Here is a 21,234-nt window from a genome sequence, read left to right as displayed (position 1 = left end):
TTTAAGTTACTATTTTGCTATCTTTATTTAGCATTTAGCTTCTTTTAACTAGTGTTTGGCTTATTTTAGCTCTTAGCTAGCATTTTCCTTATTTTGGCTTTTAGTCCTGTGGCTAGTGTTTAGCTTTTAGCTAGTGTTTTGCTTCTCATACCTAGCTTGTATTTTGCTTCCTATATATTGTAGCTAGTTTTTAGCTTTTAGCTAGTGTTTTGCTTCCGTTACCAGCTCAGCTTCTTCCGCAGTCATTCGGCTCTCAGCACTCAGAAAAAAAAGCTGTTGTATATTTTCAGTTAATTTTTGTGAAACCAGAGGAGTTGTTTGTTCCTGTGAATCTAATCACATTTCAGGAACGTTTAAACCTGAGGACACAAACCGTCCCATCTTCCTCTCACTTCTGTCCAGTACGAAACATAAAACGAATGAATTCATGGAGGCGTGGGCGTACCCGACTCTTCACCATCATCTTCTCCAGCTCTTTGCTGATGTCGGAGAACGTCGGCCTCTTGTCGGATTCTTGTTTCCAGCACCGGAGCATCAGGTTGTACCTGCGGAGGAAAAAGTTTCCCGGAGGGTTAAAATAAATAAATAAATCCGTTTGGGCTCAAAGCAGAACGACGGGGGGAGGAGCAGGGGTGTGGAGGGTGCTGCAGCACCACTCGATGGACGCTACAGGTTTAAATACGGAGTTAAAGAGTTAATGAAAAAACAATTACATCAGTTTTCATTAGTAATAAAAGATATGTTCGAATACGTTTAAATGTCTTGATATTATTGTTCGTTTGTGGTTTACGGACCTGCTCTCAGTTAAACAGCTTGTCCTAAACATTCAGCAGCAACAAGGTGATGCCACAGTGGACAGAAATAAAGTAAAACAGACGTGCTCAATAATCCAGCTAGATCAATCTAAGAAGGTCGGGTCAGGTCCTCTGGACGGATACGTCTTCGTTGAAGCGCTTCAACAAAGAAGAATCGGTCCAGAGGACCTGACCCGACCTGGTTAGAAGGTAAAACGGAGGCGCTCACATTTCTTCGGAGCAGTTCTCCGGTTTCTCCATCCTGTAGCCGGTCTTGAGGAGGTTGAAGAGGCGTTCTGGAGCGATGCCCGGGTACGGGTTCCCTCCCAGAGTCACTATCTCCCACAGCAGCACGCCGAACGACCAGCTGGACGACAGAAATGTAAGAATGAATCACAAACCAGAGCCGTGTTGTCGTTTCTCTCGCACGTTTGACAAATGAAAGAACTCCCGCTGAGAGCTAAACGATGAGATCAGTGCCGTGACGGGCGCTCCCAACTATGGCAAGACCTTCCGGCTTTAGACGTGGAGAACCCCAACAACGCCCAGAACTTTGCTTTAAAGAGTTGTTTTGTTCATTTTAACACTTTCATAATTACATTTCTTTATGAACGTTTATTTAAGTTTGAGTAAACGTAGCAAGACAAAAGCTTTTAGCGTATTTCCCGTCATTTCTTCTATACTTACTGAATTACTTTGTTTCTAAATTTGTTTAGTTTGGGAAGGGAGACTGAATCATTTCTGTCAAACTTACTCTGAAACTTTTTTCTGCTTAAAATTAAAACAACCACGATCCTTGATCTGAAAACAAAAGGCGAACTTTAGCTACTTTCCGACACTGAGTCACCGTTCCTCATTTTGCCACAGGGATTAAATTTACTGCAGATATAACAAATATTAGTCAAACTTGTCTGTTGAAGAAACAGATTTTCCTGCTGCAGGAAGAGAGACGCTCAGAGAAGAAGTGAAAGCAGGAAGTTCTGTTTCATCTGGAGAAAAACGGCAGCTACAGTCGGTGGAAATGTCGGTAAGGTACCAAGTTTACTCGAGGACGTTTTAGGGGCAGAGAATCTTCTTGCGCCATTTTAAAAACGGTCATGTAGCTGAAACAGAGTAAGAATACACCTACCCAAGTTCACTCATTTATTTAATTTAAGAAATGTTCCTAACATCCGAGAGACTTGGAGTAGAACCGCTGCTCCTCCACATCCAGAGGAAACAGCTGAGGTGGTTTGGACATGTCCTACTGGGAGGAGACCCCGGGGAAAACCCAGGACACGCTGGAGAGACTGAGGTTGTTTTCACACCAGATAGTCCGGTAGACTTGGTTCGGTTCTGGACCGATATTCATGACATTTTGTTACATTTGAGCTGGTGCGTTTGCGTTCACACTGCACTGTGCAGTCGACCAACCTGTTGAACCAACCTGTTCCCCCGCTCGCCTGTGGGGGCGCTGCACCAAGAACTACTGAAAGAAACGACACAAAAACCTCTGAAGACACGTCTTCTTCTGGAAATAAAAACTAAAATGGAGTGGCATCAAGTTTTAGAGTTCTGTTTTGTCATTTTTCAACAATGGACTCAGCATGAGTGGAAGATGAGGCAGAAGATCATGGAGAATATTGTTTTTCACACAAGGAGCTGACGGCTCCATATGAGCTAAGAGAAATGTGTGTTTGTTTGTCCTACGCTGTACTCCACTTCCTGCTTGCAGAGCGGGGCTCGGTCTGTTTACATTCACACTGTACTGGAACCACGCTGGAGTTTTCTTCAACCGGACCGAGACCTAGGTTTTAGACCGGGCCAGAGTTCGCCTTTTTGTTCCGTGACAGAGTTCGACGGCGCGTTCACACTAGGGGTTGAACGACTACATAATTTTAAACTCGAGCAGAACTCGAGTACTTGATGACGGCATAGGATCTCAAGATGCAAAAATAAATAAATAAATAAAACTGCAAAAAAAGGTAATTATTTACAAAAAAAAGACCAACAAAACATTGGGAGTGTATATTATGCTCCTACCATTTATCAAACTGCAAATAAGTCACAGGAAAACTAAAACTATTAGTTTTTATCATTAAGCTGCAAAAGTGAAAGAAACGTGCAGCACGTCAAAAACGAAACTAAAAAACAGTGTGGGGGTGGAGGGGGGGGGGGCAGACGATCACCCCACACCACCGACAGCTGTGGTGCGCATTAGGTTTAGTTTTAGAGATTAATATGTTTATAGGTCTTTTATAGGTTTAGAGATTAATATTTTTTTCTTTTTGTTTGTGAAACACGATCAGAGGAAGCTGGTTCTATCATTGGACCCGGTGTTACACCATATTCTGTGACCTGCAACAGTGCATGCAACACCGCCTCCTACGGTCACAATATACGGTGGTTACAGAATATTGTGTAACACCGGTTCACAACGAGCTCCAAACAGTCAGGAAGTTGATTCATCTTTAGTGAAATATTTCCAGACTATTGATGCATTTCTACCAATTTTCCAAGACTGGACCTGCTCGGCTCCATCTGTCTGCTTGAAGGAATCCATTTTGTAACCCGCGCCCGGTGCGGATCACGTGACACGTGATGCAACAGCGACGTAATGACGTCACCACGAATACTCGACATTAAATTTAAAAACTCGATAGGTGTCCTAGGAATCAATGTGTAGATTACTCAAGTAGTCTGTTAAAGCCCTAGTTCACACCTCCCCAAACGAACCAGACCCACAATGTAGCAGTCCCTTACAGCGCCGCCTGAAGGGTGTAGCTCCACAGGCGGGGGTCCTACATATTTGTGTCTAGCCCGACTTGTTACTCCAGCTGTACCTCGAAAAGTACGAGCGTTGTGCCGTAAGCAACACAAGCATACATTTTTTGTTAGTACCTTTAAAGGAACTGGCAAAAGTACTGTACAGTATTTTTCATACCTTCAAGGTCCAAAAGGGTACCACTAAAGACAGAACCCTTTTTAATGTCTGTACTTTTTAAGGTACAGTTGGATCAACAAGCCAATTAACCTTTTTAGGTAAATTCTTGTACCCTGAGTTCTAACGGTAAGGGCCTAGCCAGCAGGGGTCCACCAACAATCCTGGCTCCAGGTGCTGACCCTGGTATCCCCATCTTGAGTCTTGCCTTGTGGTCACCATAAAGGTTACCAAACTGCTCCTAATTTGTGTCAGTCAGTGACAGGAGGCCCAGACTGTAGCTTCAGGAGTCTTTGGGGAGCTCAGACACCTACACCACACAACCACCTCAGTAAGGTGGAGACTGATGGAGGGGTGTTCTGGTCGCCAACCAAGGGAGGTGTTTCAGACGTGTCCCACTGGGAGGAGACATCCGAGCAGATGGAGATCTCACAACTGGTCTCACCCTTGGGAGTCCCTTCGTAAGAGCTGGAGAAGGTAGCAGGTAGACCTCAGAGGGAGGTCTGACGATCGTTGGCCTGGGCTGGTTCTTACACAACTGGATTAGCAGCAGAAGATGAACGGATGCACGTTTTTTGTTTAAAAGAACTATAAATTTGATTCGTACAGCAGCTAACTGTTCAGTCCGGTGCATCAGCGTGTGCCGTGATGTTCCTTTAACTTGTACTCACACGTCGCTTTGCGTGGTATAGATGTGATCGAACAAGGACTCGATCGCCATCCACTTCACAGGTATACGACCCTGGTGAAAAGGAAGAGACTTTGTTCAGTTTGCTTAAAAAAACAAGGTTAACAATCAAAATTATATATTTTTTATACCTTGCTCCGTTTTACATACGAGTCCTCTTCATAAACGTCCCTGGAAAGGCCAAAGTCTGAAATCTTCATCTTCCGTCCTTCGGCTACCAGGACGTTTCGTGCTGCCAGGTCCCTGTGAACGAGCTGTTGGACCAAGATGTTCATGTTAGGCGCTTCGTGACAAAATCAACACCGATTTGATGTTTTACTGCAAATTTTACCGGCAATAAAAACGTTTTAGGTTTTACAGTTCGGTTGAAACTGAAGCAGTTTTGATGCAAAACACGAAGCAATACATAACACGGTTCTTACCAGGGTAGTAAGGGTACCCTGGAGCTACCAGCTTTATACCCTGCAAGTACCCGGCACGTAACTGGCAAGTACAAGGTATGTACACCAAAGTTCATGCTCAATAATCCAGGTAAAGGATCCAGCGATGTTCAGTCAGGTCCTCTGGACGGTTTCTTTTTTAAACTGAGACGTTTCATCCTTCATCTAAAAGGACTTCTTACAGTACAAGGTATGTACTTAAGGAATATGTATCATGTCTGCAAGTTGTAAGTATCAGATACCTACAGAGTAACAAGTTACTTCATAATACAACCATATCTCTGTAAGTACTAGGTACAGATAAGTACCAATACTGTAGTTAACATATGTACCTAGTATGTACATTGAAAGTACAAGTTGCATACCTGGTACCAAGTTTAAACCAGGTAAGTACCAAATAATTGCCAGGTCTATACCCTCTAGGTACCCAAGTACATACCCAGTAAATACAAGGTAGGTACCATTAAATTACCAGGTAAGTAGCTAGTAAGTAAATGGCAAATGGACTGTACTTATATATCACCTTTCTATCTGATCAAGATACTCAAAACTCTTTACAACACAATCTGTGCCTCATTTACCCATTCATACAGCTCTATACTAGATCTGTACAAAGTGCTTTTCATCACATTCACACACTGATGGGACACATCGGAGGTGATGAGTGTTCAGTGTCTTGCTCAGGGACACTCCAGCATGTGACTGCTGGTGGACTCAAACCCCCAACTCTCTTACTGGAGGACGACTGCTCTAACCACTCAGCCACAGCCGCCCCTGTACCAGTTACCAGGTACAGCAAGCATCAAGTACATATTCAGTAAGTACCAGGTACGTATCAGGTACACACTTGGTGAACACCAGGCTGTATTATGTACTGCTACCCAACATTTGTATAACGGGGTCTTTTAGCGCTTTTTAAAAAATGTTTCAACATCTAAGTAGTACACATCCACACGCCTTCCTAATATATTCTTTTCCAGAAACCCATTTTTTCTCCTTTATCTTGTATCTTGCTCCGTACCTTCATTTCCGCGAGGTACTGCATGCCTCTGGAAATCTGCCAGGCGAAGGAGATCAGATCCCCCATGGTGAGCGCCCTGTCGTCCGGGTTCTCCAGGTAACTGGAGTTCCGGTTGGCGTCCCTGCCCATGTAGCTCGGACCGACCTTCCGGCTCTCCCTCAGGAAGTTGCGGAGCGACCCGTATTTGGCGTACTCAACGATAAGATACAACGGACCTGTGGAGAGAAACGCAGCGCTCGGATTTGGAGCAACGACAGAGGGAGGCGGGAGGAGCGAAGGCTCACCGTCCTGGCTGCAGGCGCCGTACATCTTTATGACGTGCGGGTGGTTGACCTGCTTCAGCAGCGTGAATTCTGACAGAAGGTCGCGGAGTTCGCTGTGAGAAGCGTTTTCTGCAACAGAAAGGCAGCGGCGGTACTCGCACACCCCTCACAGTTCAGCATTTCCAGAACCGTCGGGACGCTGGTTTTACCTTTAAGCATTTTGACAGCCACGGTGGTGTAGCCGACTTTTCCTTTCAGCCTGAACGCCGTCGCTTTGACGACTTTCCCAAACTCTCCTTCTCCCAAGGTCTTGCCAAGAACGAGGTTTTTACGAGGGAACTCCCACTTTGGATCCTCCTGTTAAAAAAACAGCCGAAAAACATTCGATGACGCGAAAAATCCACAGAAAGGGCGGAAATTAATCTGCACAGCAGCGGCCGGCAACATTTCCATGGAACGGTGAAGTACAAGACAACGTTCCTGCAAACTAAAAGGAGGAGGACGTTCTCCAGCAAGGTTTAGCTTGTACTCATTTTTCTAGGTTTAACTTTTAGCTTTGCTCGTCATGTAATATATATTTATATATATATATATATATATATATATATATATATTTATATATATATATATATATATATATACACACACGCACATATAATTAGCTTTTTCTGCAATAATACAGTTTAAACCAGTGTCAGTGACTTGTTGATATTTCTTGAAGAAACTGAATCGTTGAAACTAAAACAATCAGAAAAAATAGCTAAACGATAAAACTATTTAAAATGTAGCTAAAAAGGTAAAAATAGCAAAACAGTGGACAGTAGCCAAAGTTGTAGCTGAAAGCTAAAATGAACAGAGCAGTGACTACAAGTTAGAACCAGCCCAACAATTTATAAGTACTAGCTAAAATAAACATAAAAATTGTAGCTAAAAGGTAAAAATAGCAAAACAGTGGACAGTAGCCAAAGTTGCAGCTGAAAGCTAAAATGAACAGAGCAGTGGCTACAAGTTAGACCAGCTGAACACTAGCTAAAACAGTTGTAGTAGCTGAAAGATAAAATTAAGTTGGAACCAGCGGAACAACTGCTAAAGGCTAGCTGAAAAAATACAACCATAAAAAATATAGCCCAAAGGTAAAAATATCAAAACAACGGATAGTAGCCAAAGTTGAAGCTGAAAGCCAAAATGAACCGAGCAGTGACTACAAGTTAGAACCAGCCCAACAATTTCTAAATACTAGCTAAAATAAACATAAAAATTGTAGCTAAAAGGTAAAAATATCAAAACAGTGGACAGTAGCCAAAGCTGTAGCTGAAAGCTAAAATGAACAGAGCAGTGGCTACAAGTTAGACCAGCTGAACACTAGTTAAAACAGCTGTAGCTGAAAGATAAACTAAAGTTAGAACCAGCCGAACAACTGCTAAATGCTAGCTAAAAATAAACATGAAAATTGTAGCTAAAATGTAGAAATAGCAACAATGGGTACACGACAAAATTAGCAAAACACTCATAATAGCTGAAAGCTAAAATGATCAGAACAGTGGCAACAAGTAGAACCACTAGCTAAACACTAAAATCAGCAAAACAACTTGAAGCTAAAATTTGTCTGGATGCTGACTGAGGCAAACACAGGATGCGAAAATAAAAACAGTAATTTTTCAGAATAAAACACCCAACAAAAATACATACTGAAATATTTATACAGAACTTTTTCGTAACATTTGTTTGGCCCGGTAAAAACTGATCACCGGCCCGGTGCTGGTCCGTGGCCCAGTGGTTGGGAACCCTCTCCAGTAACAGCCTGAGAGAAGCTTACAGGTATCTTAAAGGTGTCGGTCTCGATGGATTCCTGCGAGCCGCGGCGTAGGTTGTTAGCGGGGAAGCTGATGGGGTAAACCTGCGCCGGGCGGCGGAAGGTCATCTCAGCCGACGCTATGGGAGGCTTCGGGGACTTCTTGTGGTACCGGTGGATGAAGTACGAGGACAGCAGGATGGAGACGATGAAGGAGAGGAGCAGAGCCGTGGCGACGACGGTTCTGCACATGTCGTCACATATCGCCTCTGAAAGAAGAGCACGACTCCCCTGAAACGACCGAAACGTTGCGACGCAGCAAGACCTTTGTTTAAAACTGTAGGAGCAGCAGGCGACAAGCTGCTCTTTAGTTTTCAAGCTATAAACGTCGATGAGTCACCTTCTCCGATGAACTCCTCCATCTTCTCACAGAAGCATTTCTCGGAGAAGCAGTAGCAGGTCCCGTGGCCCGCCTTAATGCCGAACCCGCTCAGTCCTGGTTCGAAGCCGCCGATGACCCCTTCCCCTGCAGAGACCAGAGAAACAGCTGCCCCGTTACACGCTGCGCTCTACAGCTGTTAGCTTTCCCGTTAGCTTCGGAGCTAATATACTAAACACCACAAGTTAATCACCGTTTTGACAAGTATACGCTGCGTAACGTAGCAAATATAACTTTACTGTCAAACACAGGCCTGTCACGATAACAAATTTACTGGGCGATTAATTGTCTCAGAAATTATTGCGATAAACGATAATATTGTTTGAAATTTGACAATAATTAGTCAATATTGTCAAATTTAAGAAGAAATGTTGGTTAATTTTTTGTGTGTAGTACCTTTTTTTGACCACTGGATGGCAGTATAAGACTGTTTGAACCCCAGGATGGATAGTGAGGAAGTGAGCAGCGCGTCTCTAAGAAAAATGGAGGGAGGCTCCTTGACGTGACATGGGCTGTCTCTTTACGGTTCTCAAAATGGCGAACGCTCGGAGTGGTTTGAGCTCTTAAATCAGTAAACAAGTTCGCAGCTTCTTTTTGCAGAGAAAAACAACTTTTTACACGAAGGCACGAGTTTCAATTGAGAATTTGAGCTACGACAAGACGGAGGTTTTTTCCCCGAGCTCGGCCTGTTAGCTTAGCTCGTAGCTTAGCTCGTAGCTTAGCTGCTTTTAAAGATCAAAAACACGATTTTGGATGATTAAAACAGATTTTAAAGAGAAAGGGAGGGGTCAGTGAAGAACCGGAGTCGAGCCTTTTGTCATCCAGTGTCTTCAGTAGAAAGACGAAGAAACGATAAATTCGATAAATGAAAATGAGGTCGATAATTTTCATTTATCGTGCGATTAATTGATTTTTTGTTTATCGTGACAGGCCTAGTCAAACATTTTATCTTTTTAGCCTGAACTGCTTGTGTTTTAGTCTCCACTGAGAGGGTCTCTGTGTCGTCTGTCCTCTGCAGTGTTTCCCCTCATGTGATCAGCTCCTCCTCTGCCAGCTGTTGTCCAGATGTTTGTGTTCATCCCCTCGTTAGGGCCTCTATATATTCTGCGTTTCATTATTGGTCCCCTGTCCGTGCACTGTCGTGTTCTGGCCTCCCTCCGTGTTTCCTGGCAAATGTAAGATTTGCTCCAACGTCAGTGATTTTTTTATTTAAATAAATTATTAATTTACACTTTGGGCTCCCCGAGTTCCGTCTGCACCTCGGGTCCAACAAAACCAACAGAACAACCGGTGTACGTCATCCACACAGAGTGCGTTGCTCCGGTAAAAACAACGGTGCGTCCTTCGACAACATGTGAACAGTTGACGACTTTAACACGTGGGTGTGAACGAGCAGAGCATGCTGGTCTTACTGGTGCAGTCCTGCGGACATATCGACACGTCTTTGCTTTCCACCGCATCACAAAACGCATCCGGACACGTGCGCAAGTCAGGCGAGCACGTCGAGTAATTTTTAGTTATTTCTGAAACAAGAAAAAATAACAAACAGGTTCAGTAAATTTACCATCAGAGCATCACGCTGGTGGTTTTATTGATGTTTTATTGTTGTTGTTTGTTTCCAACAAAATTAAAAAGACACTTTTAAGACCAACTGCTACAAAGGACGCGTGTTCGGTTCTGCTGGGCGGAGCTTACCTCTGTCGGAGCCTTGCCGCCACAGACACGTCCCCGTCGTCGCGCCCAGACCTCGGGAGGACTCGCACTCGCCTCGCTGTCGGTTTTCTGCGCAGGACAGCAGCTGCTGGCCCTCGTCCCTGGTCCTGTTTGCTTCGTTCACCAGAACCAGAACCAGATGTTTGTAAACATCAACGAGGAAACGCTAAAGCTAAGAAAACATTTTGCTCGTATTTGTAGCTAACCCTCTGTGAAGGAAACCGCTAACAGCTCGGTCTAAACGTGGTCGCCGCTTCAGAACGGTAGCTAAAAGCTACAAACTCAAAACATCAGTTAAAAGTCAACAGAAGTAAAACTCTAGCTGAAAGCCTAAATTAGCTAAATACTTGCTACAAGGACAAACAACTAGCTAAAAGCAGCAAAAGCTAAGCTAAAATCCAAAGTTTCAAAAAAGTATCTAAAAGCTTAAAGTTGCAAAACAAGCTGTAAGGATCAAAAGGCTAACTACGGTAAAAGCTAAAAGTAGCATAAGGCTAATTTAAAACTAAAATGAGCAAAAATCTAGTTAAAAGCCAAAAATATAAAACAAACTATTTAGTAGCTAAATACATAAAATATCAGCTAAAAGTTTTAAAGACAAAAAAAATATCTAAAGGCATCCAAAGCCAAGCTAAACGCAAAAAGTATCAAAACATTAGTTAAAGTAGCTAAAGATTTGTCAAAAGCTAAACGTAGCAAAAAGCTAGCTGAAGGTATCAAAAGGAAAGCAAAAATAGCAAAAGTAGTAGAACAATACACATAAGTAGCTAAATGCTAGCTCAAGGCCAACAGTACCAAAAGGCTAGCTAAAGCTTAAAACTAGCAGAATGGTGGCTAAAAGCTACAAGTAGCATAAAATGATAACAGATCATAGAGCCAGTGGAAGAAGAATTGACACTTTTTGTGAAAGATGGTTCCAGCTGTACCTTCGCCCTCGAACACGATGTGGATCTGAGTGCTGGCCTCCAGCTGCGTGAGTCCCTCCTGAGCCACGACCAGGTACTGCAGGTCCGGACACGCTCGCAGCGCCTCCGAGTTGTTCACGTACAGAACTCCCTGCACCCCGTCTGAGGACCGGGTGATGCTCACGGCCGAATAGCAGAACAGCAAATCAGCCGAAGTGTTGTCTGGCACCTCCAGCTGGTACGAGACACTGAAGCCATCGAACTGCAGGCAGTTCTCCACACAAACTCTTCCAACCTGACAGGAAGTTAAAAAAAAGTCGAGTTAAAATAGTTTAAACTAAAAAAACAACTTTTGCTGCTAAAATACCGAAAGAAGGCCGAGCGCTGAAAAATGCTGAAGGAGCTGAAGTTGAGCTGTTGAAGCTAAAAGAAGCAAAAAGTTAGAAAAATGTTTTCTAGTAGTAAAAATAGCTAAATGCTACCTATTGTAGCAAAATACTAGCCGAAAACTAAAAGTAGCTAAAGCTAAAAGTAGCAAAAGGTCAGCTACATGTAGCAAAAGGCCTGCTAAAAGCTAAACGTCCAAATGTCAGCTAAAAGTTAAAACTAGCAAAAGGTGAAGTAAAAACAAAATGCTAGCTAGCTGTAGAAAAAGATTAGCTGAAGGCTAAAGGTTGATAAAGCTAAAAATAGCAAAAGTCTGGCTACATGTAGCAAAAAGCTAGATAAAAGCTAAAAGTGCAAAAAGTTAGTGAAAAGTTAAAACTAGCAAAAGATGAGGTAATAATGTCAAAATGTTAGCTAGTTGATATAAAAGTAACAAACGCCAGGTAAAAGCTAAATGTGGTAGGAAATTAGCTAAAAGCTAGAAATAGCAAAGTAGTGGCTAAACGCTAAATGTATCATAGGAAGATTTAAAAAACCTGTTGTTGAAGTAGAGTTTGAAAGAACAAAAGATCTTAAAGTGTTTTATGGGGAAAGTATTTGTAAATAAAGTTAAAATTTTTGAAAAGTTTAAAAGCTACAGGAACTGAAGCTCACAGCAGCAGTCTCCAGAATGAGCCGAACATTTAGCTGCATGAACACGTAAAAGAAACAGTACGCAGAAGTAGTTGCACTGTTTTAGCTGACAGTTACATTTATTGTTTCTCTTTGATTATTTTGCTGACAGAGGGTGGCAGTCCCTCAGTGACTCCACATTCTGGTCTCCACAGCTTCAGGACTGCTGACTCACCCTAAAGTCCAGACACCCCCCCCCCCCCCCCATTTACCCAATTACATCACCATAAAACACATTTCCATACAGCCTGCAGAGAGGCGCACCTCTAATATGATGCATGGCACTTCGCCATCAGCTGACGGGGAGGGAGGCGGAGCTTAAAGAGACTCGAGCTGAAGAGAACAAACTATAGAAACATTTATTTTATAAACTTTAAACCGAACCAGGACTGAAAGGAAGAAACCTGCAGAGCATGAAGCTTTACCTCAGAGGACGTCTGCTGTTAGACTGTTCTACATGGCTGGACAGTCTGATTGGACAGTCTGACTGGACAGTCTGATTGGACAGTCTGATTGGACAGTCTGGTTGGACAGTCTAGTTGGACAGTCCGATTGGACATTCCGATTGGACAGTCTAGTTGGACAGTCTGATTGGACAGTCTGGTTGGACAGTCTGGTTGGACAGTCTAGTTGGACAGTCTGATTGGACATTCTGATTGGACAGTCTGATTGGACAGTCTGATTGGACATTCTAGTTGGACAGTCTAGTTGGACAGTCTGATTGGACAGTCTGATTGGACAGTCTGGTTGGACATTCTGATTGGACAGTCTAGTTGGACAGTCTAGTTGGACAGTCCGATTGGACATTCCGATTGGACAGTCTGGTTGGACAGTCTGGTTGGACAGTCTGGTTGGACAGTCTGATTGGACAGTCTGATTGGACAGTCTGACTGGACAGTCTAGTTGGACAGTCTGACTGGACAGTCTAGTTGGACAGTCTGATTGGACAGTCTGGTTGGACAGTCTGGTTGGACAGTCTGATTGGACAGTCTAGTTGGACAGTCTAGTTGGACAGTCTGATTGGACAGTCTGGTTGGACAGTCTGATTGGACAGTCTGGTTGGACAGTCTGATTGGACAGTCTGATTGGACAGTCTAGTTGGACAGTCTGATTGGACAGTCTAGTTGGACAGTCTGGTTGGACAGTCTGGTTGGACAGTCTGATTGGACAGTCTGGTTGGACAGTCTGATTGGACAGTCTAGTTGGACAGTCTAGTTGGACAGTCTGATTGGACAGTCTGATTGGACAGTCTGGTTGGACAGTTTGACTGGACAGTCTAGTTGGACAGTCTGATTAGACAGTCTGATTGGACAGTCTGATTGGACAGTCTAGTTGGACATTCTCATTGGACAGACTCATTGGACAGACTTGACAAAGTGTCCATCCTGTAGTAAACTTAAGAAAGATGCTGATTCTGGTCTTTTGCACGTACCTGAGCATAAAGTGAGGCTCTGCGGGACAGCGTGAACACGTAGGAGCTGTTGGTGAAGTGGATCTGGACCGGTAAGACGGTGATGTTGAAGTGCAGCAGGACGGTCCCCTCCAGACCAGGGTAGGTGGTGTCGTTGACCCGGTACTCCAGAAACACGCTCCGGTTCTCCGTCAACAGCAGGTTTTTCTTCAGGACCAGATCTGAGAACGTAAGGTTGGGAAGAAAGATCAAATCTCAGACTCTAATTTTCTGTATTTTTTATTTTTTTACAGTAAACTATTCTGCAAACCGCTGATATTTTAGCTGTTCCAACAGCAAAATGTTCAGCTGATTCAGGAGATGAGTGTCGTGGCTTTTTGTTTCTGTAGATTTTATACTTTTCAATATATTTACCTTTTTTACAAATATTATCCTCTCAGAAATAAATAAAATTCTCTTTGTCCTTTAAAAGTCCTTGAAATCAACCGGCTCTAATTAGTCTTATTACGCCACTTTTAGCTTTTAGCTACTTTCAGGAAGCAGTTAAACTTTTGATATTTTTAGCTTCTATCTAACATTTTAATATTCTTCAGCAGCATTTTTCTTCACTTTGCTTTTAGTTAGTCTTTTGTTACTTTTAACTAGCTTGTTGCTACTTTAGCCTTTTGTTACTTTTAACTAGCTTGTTGCTACTTGAGTCTTTTGTTACTTTTAACTAGCTTGTTGCTACTTTAGCCTTTTGTTACTTTTAACTAGCTTGTTGCTACTTTAGCCTTTTGTTACTTTTAACCAGCTTGTTGCTACTTTAGCCTTTTGTTACTTTTAACTAGCTTGTTGCTACTTTAGTCTTTTGTTACTTTTACCTTTGACCTAATCTTTTGCAACATTTAGCTAGTCTTTTACTAATTTATGCTTTTAGCAAGACTTACATTTTTTTTAGCTTCTAGCTAGTATTTTATTGTTAGCCAGCATGTTCTCCTTTTGTTTTTAGTTCATCTTTTATTTGTAGCTAGCCTTTTTTCTACTCAGAGCTAATCTTTGACTGCTTTTACCTCATGTTTTACTATTTTAGCTTTAAGCAATCCTTTAGCTACTTTTAGAGAGCCTTTAACTATCTTTAACTTTTAGCCAATCTTTTCCTACTTTTGAGTTTTTACTTTTAGCTAGTTGTTGCTAATTTTAGCTTGCTATTCTTACATTTAACTTAAAACTAAAGTTTTCCAACTTTTATCTTCTAGCAAATGTTTTGTTACTTTAAGCTAATTTCTGTCTATTTCTAGATTTTAGCAAACTTGTTGGTACTTTAGTCTTTTGCGACTTTTAACTTTGAGCTGATCTTTTGATACTTTTAGCTACTAATTTAGTCTTTAACCAGACTTTTAACACTTTTGATTTTAGTTCACCTTTTGTTACTTTTAGCTAGTTGTTGCTGATTTTAGCTAGCCTCTTTTTTCTACATTTATCTTATCGCTAACATTTGATTGCTTTTAGCTTGTGTTTTACGATGTTTACTTTTAAGCTATCCTTTTGCTTGTTTAATTTTCTACCATTCTTTGCCGACTTTGAGCTTTTAGTGATTTTTTACTTTTAAATTTTAGCTAGCTGTTGCTAATTTTAACTTTAAGCTAACACTTCCCCACTTTTAGCTATACTGTTGCTACACTAGCTAACATCTAGCTACTTTATGTTAGCCCATACTTAGTTTTAACTTTTAGCTACTTTTCGATAGAGTTTAGCTATTTGGGGGGTTTTGTTAGCATTTTGCTTCTTGTAGCTTTTAGCTAACCTTCTGCTACATTCAGCTTCAACATCACAGTTTCAGCTTCTTCAGCGCTCAGCATTCACCTTTGCTCTCGTTTAAATTGTGCTCTAACGTCATTCGGCCTCTGAGCTGCTTACGGTAATCGAAGACGGACTCTCGAACGCCTCCCTGAGCAGCTTTCCTTTCACTGAAGGTTCCTTTGACGTCAAAGGTGTCTTTGATCCAGGGGTCACTGCTGATGAACGTCTCCACAAACCTGTTTCCGCTCTGGTCTTTGGGGTAGATGGTGGTTAAATCCCTGTCAAACACAAACAGGGACCCGAAAGTTGCTCCCTGGAAGAAGAACAATTAAAAAAACATTTAGCTTTTGGTCTAAAATTCAGCCTCGGTGAAAACACGCCGGTTAGATTCCCGCCTCGCCTTTCTGCGGTTGTAGTTGATGACAACGTCCGCGGTGTCCGTCCCGTTCACGTAGGGCGCGTTGTCGTCCTCGTCGTCCACCAGAACCTCCAGCGAAGCGTCCACTTTGGTGACGGCGCTTTCCGTTTGGACGGTGCAGACCATCAGGAGTTTGTATTTTTCGCTCTCCTCGCGGTCCAAAGGAGCGGTCACCACCAGCTCCGTGGTGTTCCCGTTCACAGCGAACGGCGCCGGCGTTTCTGCAGAACGCAGCAAACAGGAGGGCGGTGCAAACAAACAAACAAACAAACAAAACAAGGGCGAGTACATTAGCGACCACTGTATGGTAAACCGTATTAAGGCTGCTCAGTATCAGCAGTTTATTATCACCTGCAGCCAAAACACAGAAGAAGGGCAACAATGTTTTTCTATTTGTGCGTGTTCATTTGTCTGTTAGCAAAATATCTCATGAACTTCAAGGATTTTATTAGTAATTATTGGATGTTTCTCTACAACTGATTATCTTAAACTCGACTAAAAATTATTAACTGCTAATTGACCTGAGCAAAGATAGACGTACTCTGACTCGGTCAGTTTTTCAGACGAGCTAAACTTCGGTGTGACAGTAGCTGAGAGTCATTCCCAACACGTTCTCTGAGGGCGTAATCGCCCATGACTTTATATTTAAAGCTTTAAGATGAAAGGCAGCGGGTGATATGCATTCCTTCAAGGCATGCTAGCTGCGTTAGCGGCCATGTTGCTGGTGACCGAAGGGCGACATCAGTTCCCGTCTCACCTGACTCCACGCTGTAGGAGACGGTGTAATTGGGGCAGACGTTGAGTCTCGTGAGTTGCCGGAGCTGCCGGAGGGCCCCGGGGAACCTGTTCTCCTTGATGTGGGGGTTGGAGGCGTCCATGTGGGGGAAGCAAAGTTCGTTCAGGTCCGTCTGAGCGCAGTGCGGCACGGAGGCGTTGACGAACTCCAGGGTGATGTGGGCTGTTTTCTGGGGGTTGCACAGGGACCTCTTGATGGTGGCGTTCGAAACGGCGACCTGGAGCGACAGCTTTTTGCGTTGCCATGAGTTTTGATCTGAGGAGAGGCAGAAGAAAACCAGAAGATGTTTCATTCTCACGCTGTGACTTAGCTCTGCTCTGACCGGAGTGTGAAAGCGAAGAGTTAAACTTCGGCTTGTTTTAGGACTAAACACGAGCATCAAAAGGATCAGATTTTATTATATTGCTGGTTTTCCTTTTCGCCTCTCTGGTTGAATGACGTGTGTACAGCACAAAAGGTACACTTACTAACGGTGTGCCACAAGGCTCAGTTTTAGGACCCACTCATTTCACAATTTATGTGTGGGTCAAACCTCTGTGCATCTCTATGCTGACGATACAATCGTTTACTGTCACGCCAACACAGCTGCCAAAGTTTTCCAGCTTCTACAGTCAGCATCTGACCTCATTCAATCAGACTTGTTCTTCTCAAACTGTTGCTAAATGCTGGTAAAACCAAGAAGATGCTGTTCTATAACAAAAATTTGGTGTCAGCAGTTCCTTCCTTCAATATCTGGGAATTTTAATTGACACTAATCTCTCTATGAACTTTGAATGCCAGGAAATGTTTTGTAGCTGCCACTTTCTCACCCGCCATCGATTCTGGTGACGGTGAATGCTTCTGCCAGCTCCCTGCACATGTTGGATGTGGTCTACCACGGCGCTGAAAGGTTCCTAACTGGGTGTAACTACCATCACTGCACTCTACTAGTTGGTCATCGTTAACCATCAAAAGACACTGGTGCATCTTCATCTATTATAGTTACAGTGCGGCCCCCAGGCCTTCGTTACCTGCAGCGTCCCCTCGATGTGGACCGAACTCGACAAAAAGGCCTTTTCTTTGCTCCTGTAAGCTGGAACACCTGAAGCTGTCCACATTGACTTCTTTAAAGGATTTTAAACGTTTGAAAAATCTAAGCAGTTACGTTCTTGTTTTTAGTATTTTATCTAGTTTTATATGGCACTTTGATCTGGTTGTTTTTAAATGCTTTTATTTTACTTAATTATGTTTAAAACAGGTGAAAATGAGTCAGTGCGTTTCAGTAACACTACCTGTATAAACTAAAGGTGAAAAAATAAAAAAAATCCAACTCACTCAGCGAGGAAAAGTCCGTCTCCTCCAGCGTTTTCCTCAGGACCAGGACTCCGCTGCTGATGTTCATGTGGAACCAGGAGCTGAAGGGCGGGTGTCGGCTCTCACACAGGTAGAAATGTGGCTTTTCAGAGTCACCGTCCCGCATGGCGTGGACCTGCAGGACCGGCGTCCCTGCTGGCTGTCCCACGTACACCGTCTCCGTGTACTCTCTCTGAGGGAAGTACAGAGCTGCTGTCCCTGTAGAGCAATGACAATAAAAACAAGAATAAAGAGCTAAAAATGGAAGATTTCCCTCTAACACAGATTTTATCATCAGGGTTCATACACATCGTTTGCTGTTAGGAAGACTTTTGAACGAGTTATAAGATTTTTCATCACAGATGAACCTCTTTCACTATCGTAGCAACTAAATGTTTTAGAAATGTTAAATGACAAAATAACTTTATCATATAAAAAGTTTTAAAATGTTTTAAAGTATTACTACAGTATTTTTCACCCTATAAGTCGCGGTGTTTTGCATAATTTACACGCCGAAGCGACTTCGTTATGATTTTTTTCCATATTTATAAACCAATTTATGACTGAGATATAATCGCTTTCATTCATTCTGACTGAAAATTTTGAGCACTACCATTTTCAGCCACTAGATGGCACTTGAGGAGTATGGCATGTCGTTGAGTCATGTAATAGGTAAAAGTGGATATTAATGACACAATTGGCTTGCCTTAGCTTGCCACCTTCGTCCAGCTCGCCTGGAGCAAACGTCAGCTTCATTTCGCTGCACCGCTCCGGAGAAATGCAGCTGATTTGACCGTCAAAGTGCATTTATTAATGAAAAGTCGGACTGAGACGCACCTTTACTATAATTTCCAGCAAACAAACAATTGTTTTTAAGTGTTAATCTTGTTAAATTCTTGTTAAAGTCCTCCCGTGCACGCTTTCGTGGCCGCCATTTGGCAGCCAATTAATTTTTGGCACAACACCGGCCCACGTTTCCGGGTTGTCAACGGTGACGCGTAATAGATGCGAAGTATTTATGAATTTTTCCACTTTATTAGACACATTTGGACTGAAGCGACTTATAGGGCGGTGTACGGCGGAAAAATACGGTAACATGAAATAAGACAATATGAAAGTACTGGAAGTTAATAAAAACAAGTCAGATTTATGAGTTTTTGACACGATTAATGGAGATTCATGAACCACAAAGAGAAATGTTTCATGAAAATAAAGAATGCAGCCGCTATCGCTCCGAGCTGCGACTGTTGGACACTCAAAACTGTAAAGTAAAAAGTGAATTTTCAGTTGTGTTCTCTCTGAATTCTGATGAACTCAATAAATTTTAAGCATTCACGTTTCTGAGGCCGAACGGGTCGGTTGTTTTGTTTGTGTCGTCTTACCTTGTTGTGTGCAGAACTGTATTCTTGGCCGTGCACACTGTTACGAACGTTAGTCCTAGAAATTTTATGACCTGGATCGTAACGTTCAATGAAGATATTCTATTGAGTTTAATGGTTTTTAATTATAAAAAATAAGAACCCCTTAATAAACCGTCACAATCTGGCAAAAAGGCGGAATTGTAAATACCGTCTGTCCAGCCGTGCATGTTGTGAGCACGATAACCTGAAAAATAAACGAGGCACCGACTTCCATTCTGGTGTGTGGCTACATCTAGAAAAGGTCACGGTTGCCAAGTCAAAATCCAAGATGGCTGCCACCCTATATATGTAAACCAGCCACCCCAGATGGTTTAAAAGTACGACAACAAAAAAGGTTCAATCGTGTCATGTGGACCAGTTTCTTTAAGTGAGACACGTTTAAAAGTAGTTTCCTCGAATGGTTGGGGTGGCTGAAGATTAAATGGTGGTGGTCGAGGCCACCACTGGCTCCCCCCTGGCTCCACCACTGCACCTGGTGCTGGATAAAGTTGCTCCCTCCACTCACCTGGACCCGTCACTCTGCGCCGCCTCTGACAAAAACAAACAAAAAGCACCGACGTGTTCAAATCCTCCGGCGACACTGCGTCCGGCTCGTTACTGAAGATGACGTCGCCGCCCGGACGCTGAGCGGAAACTAATCCACGAAGCAACACGACGGGTTCAATTCTCGTTTCCTGCCTCGACGCGTCGTTCATCTTCCCCGTCAGCGGAAAGTGAAAGCAGGGTTCAGATGACACTTAATGCAGCCTTTTAATGAATTTCCCATGTGGTCAATAACACGCGGCTTCCCGCTGTCCTTGAGTTCACCTTGAGAAGTTTAATTAGAGGGATAACATGATACAGCCGAGAAATAAATCATTACCTGCCAGCTCGCGCGCACGTGCGTGTGATCCATAAAGCACTCAAGCAGGCCGAGTGTTTTACAGGAAAATGAAGACGAGCTGCTCCTGTAATTATATCCCTGTTGTGTTCCTCTTTGACGACGGCGGGCGACATTTAGGGAACGCACTAACGACATTAGCAGAAAGCAAAACTAGATTTTCTATTTCTGTTGGCGCAGCCGAGGCCCCGGCTCCGCTTTCAGCCATTGATTGAATTTTGCTGGACTTGGAGCTGATGGATGAAACGTGGCCGTCCTTCCTGAAGGATAAAAGATGCAGTCGACGCGGCCGCTGACCCTTTTGATTAAAAGCCTTTGAAACAAAAACAAACAACGGACCACTTGTTTGTCGGGTCGACCCGGCAGGACGGAAGGAATCTGTTGACTGCCTCCACTTCAGGAAGGACTCGTCATCACAACCAAACCAAACTCTGATTCCCAGGACAAAATATCCACACGCTACATACGAGACCCTGAAGAGGGACTCAACCAGCAAACACAGAGCACAAAGTCCCAGGAACCAGAACCAGAACCAGACCAGACCAGACCAGATTACCTCCAAGTCGTTCATCTGATCACAGATTATATCCAGAGGAACAGGAACACCTGTCAGACCCATCGTCAGCAGCAAAAACTCCTAAATCCAGTTTATAATATGAAACATGTTGTTGGTGCTTCAGCTGCTCTTGTGGAAAACACACGTCACAGAGGAAACATGAACTTTACATGAACTTTACATGTACTGTACATGTACACAAACATATCCAGGTTAATCATCAATTAGTACTTCCTACCACCCCGTGCATTTTGTCTTTTTCCAAGTTTCTGTATTTTGTTTCTTTTTTATTATTTCTTGTTTTTTCTGTCTAATTAAAACATGCTACTGCATGACTCCCAAATAAATAAATAAACAAATAAATAGAGAAATAAATAAATAAATAACCTATCCATCCATCCATGAAAGAGAAACTTGTATATTTTGACGTCTCCACTTTTCACCAACATCAGAGCCTTAAATTGAGTTCAGTTTATTTATGAAGCTCCAAGTCACAACAGAAGTTGTCTGAACAGAAACATTCATCTATAAAATAATAATTAACAGAAACATTCATGTATAAAATAATAATTGAACAGAAACATTCATCTATAAAATAATAATT

The 21,234-nt window shown here is 42.8% G+C and overlaps 1 protein-coding gene across 1 annotated transcript in view; it reads right to left on the bottom strand.

Annotated features, from left to right (window-relative positions):
• Positions 1–21,234, bottom strand: part of ret (ret proto-oncogene receptor tyrosine kinase) — a 40,193-nt gene that overhangs the window by 2,975 nt on the left and 15,984 nt on the right. Inside the window, exons 2-18 of the mRNA XM_037684745.1 lie at positions 17,756–17,992; positions 16,403–16,696; positions 15,628–15,866; positions 15,345–15,540; positions 13,467–13,666; positions 10,997–11,270; positions 10,053–10,184; positions 9,770–9,880; positions 8,319–8,444; positions 7,943–8,187; positions 6,336–6,483; positions 6,148–6,255; positions 5,864–6,078; positions 4,534–4,656; positions 4,386–4,456; positions 1,024–1,161; positions 446–545 (exon numbers count right to left, since the gene is read on the bottom strand). Coding sequence (XP_037540673.1) covers positions 446–545; positions 1,024–1,161; positions 4,386–4,456; positions 4,534–4,656; positions 5,864–6,078; positions 6,148–6,255; positions 6,336–6,483; positions 7,943–8,187; positions 8,319–8,444; positions 9,770–9,880; positions 10,053–10,184; positions 10,997–11,270; positions 13,467–13,666; positions 15,345–15,540; positions 15,628–15,866; positions 16,403–16,696; positions 17,756–17,992 — 2,957 coding nt within the window. The remainder of the gene's footprint in view (positions 1–445; positions 546–1,023; positions 1,162–4,385; positions 4,457–4,533; positions 4,657–5,863; positions 6,079–6,147; positions 6,256–6,335; positions 6,484–7,942; positions 8,188–8,318; positions 8,445–9,769; positions 9,881–10,052; positions 10,185–10,996; positions 11,271–13,466; positions 13,667–15,344; positions 15,541–15,627; positions 15,867–16,402; positions 16,697–17,755; positions 17,993–21,234) is intronic.

The sequence above is a fragment of the Nematolebias whitei genome, chromosome 1 (genome assembly GCF_014905685.2).
Source record: "Nematolebias whitei isolate Nwh7 chromosome 1, NemWhi1, whole genome shotgun sequence".
In the NCBI taxonomy this organism is placed as follows: Eukaryota; Metazoa; Chordata; class Actinopteri; order Cyprinodontiformes; family Rivulidae; genus Nematolebias; species Nematolebias whitei.
The sequence above is the reverse complement of the archived record's forward strand: the minus strand, read 5'-3'. Positions and strand labels throughout refer to the sequence as shown.